Here is a 4,110-nt window from a genome sequence, read left to right on the forward strand (position 1 = left end):
TTCCATCAAAACAGGTCTCTTGGGGATGGTCGAGGCATCGAGGATCTCTGGAAATATACACCACAACACTTCTTCCACTCAGATTGCCCTAATCCCGAAAAATCAGGATCCGGTCTCCTTCAAAGACTTCAGACTGATCTCTGTGCAACATCTCTTTCAAAATTATCACAAAAATTATAGCTGATCGGATTAAAGCGACCTTGGCCGGATCATTAACAAGGGACCAACATGCTTTCCTGAAGCGTAGGAACATTTTGGACGCCATGGCCATCACTCAAGAGTGCCTATATTCCATGTCCACAAACCAATCTGAAGCAGCCATACTAAAAATTGACTTGCAGAGAGCTTTTGACTATTTATACTGGGGCTTTATCAGGTGTCTTTTAGCAAAAATTGGACTAAATCCAAATGTTATCAATTGGATTATGGCTTGCATCGAGAATGTGAATTACTCGGTCATCATTAACGGCATCCCTACCCCTTTCTTCTCAGCTGAAAGGGGCCTACGCCAAGGCTGTCCCTTATCGCCGCTGCTTTTTATCCTTGCAATGAACTCTTTGAGTCTTCTCATCAATAAAGTTGTTTCAGAAAACTCATGCAGGCCTGTAAAGATATGCCGGAACACCTCTGTCTCACACAATTTATTCGTTGATGATGTACTTATTTTTGCTATGTTGTGCAGGATTACATGGCAATGTCTTTTCAACATCCTTAACAGGTTTCAAAGGGCCACCAGTTTACATATTAACAAGTCCAAATCAATTATATACCACAACAATGTCAATATGGATCTGGTGGACTGGATTTCTCAATTGTTTGAAATCGGTATAAGGTCTATCGGGAATGGAGTAACATATTTGGGATTCCACCTAAGGGCAAAGGGTTACTCCAAAGGCGACTGGAAGTGGCTCATTGATAGATTTTATAAAAAACTATCGGCTTGGGAATTTAAAAGTCTTACTCTGGCTGGACGTATCGTCCTAACCCGAGCAGTCCTCTTACAGCTTGTTGTTTATTGGTCCCATGTCTTCTTCCTCCCGGCTAGCATCATACAGGAAATAAACAGGATCTCGGCAAACTTCATTTGGGGTGGCTCCTCGGCTCAAAGAAAATATCATCTCGCCTCCTTGGAGTTTATTTCCAGACCAAAATCTGCTGGCGGTTGGGGCTTATTGGACTTGCGAACATTCGGAAAGGCACTGTTGTGCAAAACCTTGTGGAGGGGGATCTTCGGGACGGGTCCTTGGAGTCATATCATCAGAATGAAATATATGAGGGGAAAAAGTGTGGACTTCTGGTTCCATTTTGAAAGGATTGGGATCAAGTGCGGCTCTCCCATCTGGAACAGTCTCTGCAAAATAGAGAAGTATTTTATTGGGAACCTTAAATGGAGCTTACAGTCAGGCAATAAAATTATCATCGGTATTGACCCCATTATGAGTGGGCGCGAATCCATTTCATTTTCTGACAGGCTTCTTTTTTTCCTCCATGGCAAAGGCTACTTTACATGGGATAAGTTGATCTCTGGTTGGCACGGCCCCCTTCCAATATGGAAATCGGCCGCTGAATTGAACCTGCCAGAGTCTCTGTCGAGCCAATGGGACTCGATCATCTCGGTTCTGAAAAGCTGCGGTTTTATCAAAACCATGCCCCAGGACTTCTTAACATGGAACCTGTCAAATGCAAACTCTCTGGTATGTGTTAAAAATATCTACGCCGATATGATTAGCTCCAGGTCAGTGCTCTCTCACCCCTCCTTCCCGACAACATTTTGGAATTTAGACTGCGCCCCCAAATACATTTACTTCTCTTGGCTGGTTTTTTATAACAAGAATTTGTCCTGGGAAAATTTGAGGAAAAGACTGTGGCACGGGCCGAGCAGATGCCAGATGTGCGAACTGGACGAGGAAACAAATCTACATATGTTCTTCCAGTGTAACTCGATGCAGCGCATATGGAGGGAACTAGCCTCTCTATACCGTTTTCCTCTTCTCCTTCACGTATCTATCCCGGCTGCTTTCGACTGGTGGTGTAGGCAAAGCGTTACTTTGAGAATGATATTCATTATCACACTATGGAGCGCCTGGCGGTGGAGAAATAACAAAATCTTCAATGGAGCAAAGGAGCCCCTCTTGTAAATTCTGCAAAACATTGTCCTCATTTATGATTCCGTCCCTAAAAAGCCTTCAATACAGAAACGTGCCAACAGTGGTGGTCTATCAGTCTCCTTCCTAAGATCCCCGAGGGCCTTTTTTGACGGTGCTGCACAGAGACATTCTTGCGGTTGTGGGGCGGTCATCTACATGGACGAGAACCTACAATACTATCTGTCCTGGAATGCAAGTAGGGGCACAAACAGTTTGGAAGAGGCTAAAGCTCTCGCAGGTCTTCTTGCTTTTTGTTTTTTCTTTGACATCCACCCCATCTCAATCTTCGAGGACTCAAAACTTATGATCGACCATGTCAGTGGCTACAGCCACATCCAATGCCCTCACCTCACTTGCTGGCTGGAAAGAATTATGTTCTATTGGCAACAGTTGGCAGGAAGCACCATACAGCACGTCTTCCAGGAAATGAACCAGGAGGCAGATTGTCTGTCAAAGGAAGGCCTCCTCCTCAGCACAGGATCTTGGTCCTTGATGGTATTTGCCGACGGCGAATCCCACTCCATACAGGATTTCAGCATTCCGGGTTTTTAATTTCTCTTTTTCATCTGTCTATTTTGATCTATCTCTGGCCCTTCCAATCTTGATATTCAAACATATGACTTTCCTGTACATGACGGATTATGTTCTTATTCTGCCCATCTATGTTTACTTGGGCGCTGGTCTCCCAATGCATGTGTGCATCTCGAATCTCATTAGGCTATCTGCTACAGAAGAACCTCTCCTCTGTTTTTGACTTGGCCTTCCTATATTCATCATATGTACAATCTAGAACTATATCATGTCTTAATATAACACTATTACAGCTTTTTTTCTTATGAAAAAAAAAAACTTATTCCCTCCAGATGAGGAAAAACTTATTTGAAAGCAAAGGCAATGTGTCAGGTTTGTCTCGACAATTTAGGGAATTTAATGTGGCCGTTAGCATGGTGTCAAAAAATGTATATGGGTGTACATGCACAGTCAAAGTTTAGAATTTCAAATCAAATAAAACTAAATTCAAATTCTATGGTTGGTAACTGTACAACATTTGATATAAAAATGTTTTTTTTTATACATAATTCCTTTAAATAATAACCATATAAGTCCAAATTTATTTTATACATAATTCTTTTAAATAATAACAATTTTATAAGAAGTTTAAATTCATTTTCTATTATTATTATTATTATTTAATTGTAATGTTATGGTAAAAATGTTCATTTTTTATACATAATTTTTTTAAATAATAACAATTTTATAAGAAGTCTAAATTTATTTTATTATTATTATTATTATTATTATTATTATCTAATTTTAAGGTTATGGTCAAGCCAATACCAAATCGATGTATGAAATCCATTTCCGCGTAGTGATTTGATTGCTAATTCTAACAAGGCATACATACTTTACCCCTCTAGTTTTGAACTCGTAAGTTGTGACCTCATAAGAAAAAACACAAACTCTTAACTATTAAATCCACTCAACTTATATAGTTAATAAACAATCACCAACATTGCGGGTGACAACTTGGATGGGACGCACGTTTAATTGCGGCCACATGCCAGCCATGCGCCGTCGCAAGGGAAACACATGGGCGCAGGCCTGTCTTTGGCCGCGCGGGAATGAAATGTTTGTTATTCTCCAGAAACGCTTAAATGCTCTGTCCGGCACTTCAGCTCGCATGGAGGTCGCAGTAATGGCGGACGGGTTTCGAGGTCGAGGCAGCTATGTCAAAAGCAATGGGGGGTTGGATCTCACTGCGCCGGTTTAGGGTATGTTCATGGTTCTTCCCCAGGGTATGTTTATGCAACCCCTGGAGCTGCGAGCAGCTCCAAGATGCTATCTTTCCGTTTGGTTCAATTCACCGTCGGTTTGTGGTATCCCCTGGTATGGTTTGTTCCTCAATTACGCGCTGTGTAATTTCCATTCGGAACCTTCAATTATGGTCAGGCCTAGACAACGT

The 4,110-nt window shown here is 41.6% G+C and overlaps 1 protein-coding gene across 1 annotated transcript; it reads left to right on the forward strand.

Moving 5' to 3' along the window:
• Positions 1-263: 263 nt before the first annotated feature.
• On the forward strand, positions 264-2,699 carry LOC149202154 (uncharacterized). The gene is made up of 3 exons (XM_089401500.1): positions 264-1,694; positions 2,036-2,089; positions 2,196-2,699. The coding sequence occupies exons 1-3, from the start codon at positions 264-266 to the stop codon at positions 2,697-2,699; spliced, it is 1,989 nt and encodes a 662-aa protein (XP_089257626.1).
• Positions 2,700-4,110: the final 1,411 nt, after the last annotated feature.

The sequence above is a fragment of the Pinus tabuliformis genome, chromosome 2_1, assembly GCF_031772625.1.
Source record: "Pinus tabuliformis cultivar Carrire ecotype Pingquan chromosome 2_1, CPIR1, whole genome shotgun sequence".
NCBI classification, from domain to species: Eukaryota; Viridiplantae; Streptophyta; class Pinopsida; order Pinales; family Pinaceae; genus Pinus; species Pinus tabuliformis.

Bases quoted from the DNA above. Each gene is read 5' to 3' on its own strand.
- LOC149202154 (XM_089401500.1), top strand. From the start codon at position 264: ATGGCCATCACTCAAGAGTGCCTATATTCCATGTCCACAAACCAATCT. The intron at 1,695-2,035 runs GTATGTGTTAAA...CTGGTGGTGTAG, and splicing joins TGTCAAATGCAAACTCTCTG to GCAAAGCGTTACTTTGAGAA. The intron at 2,090-2,195 runs GTGGAGAAATAA...CCTTCAATACAG, and splicing joins ACACTATGGAGCGCCTGGCG to AAACGTGCCAACAGTGGTGG.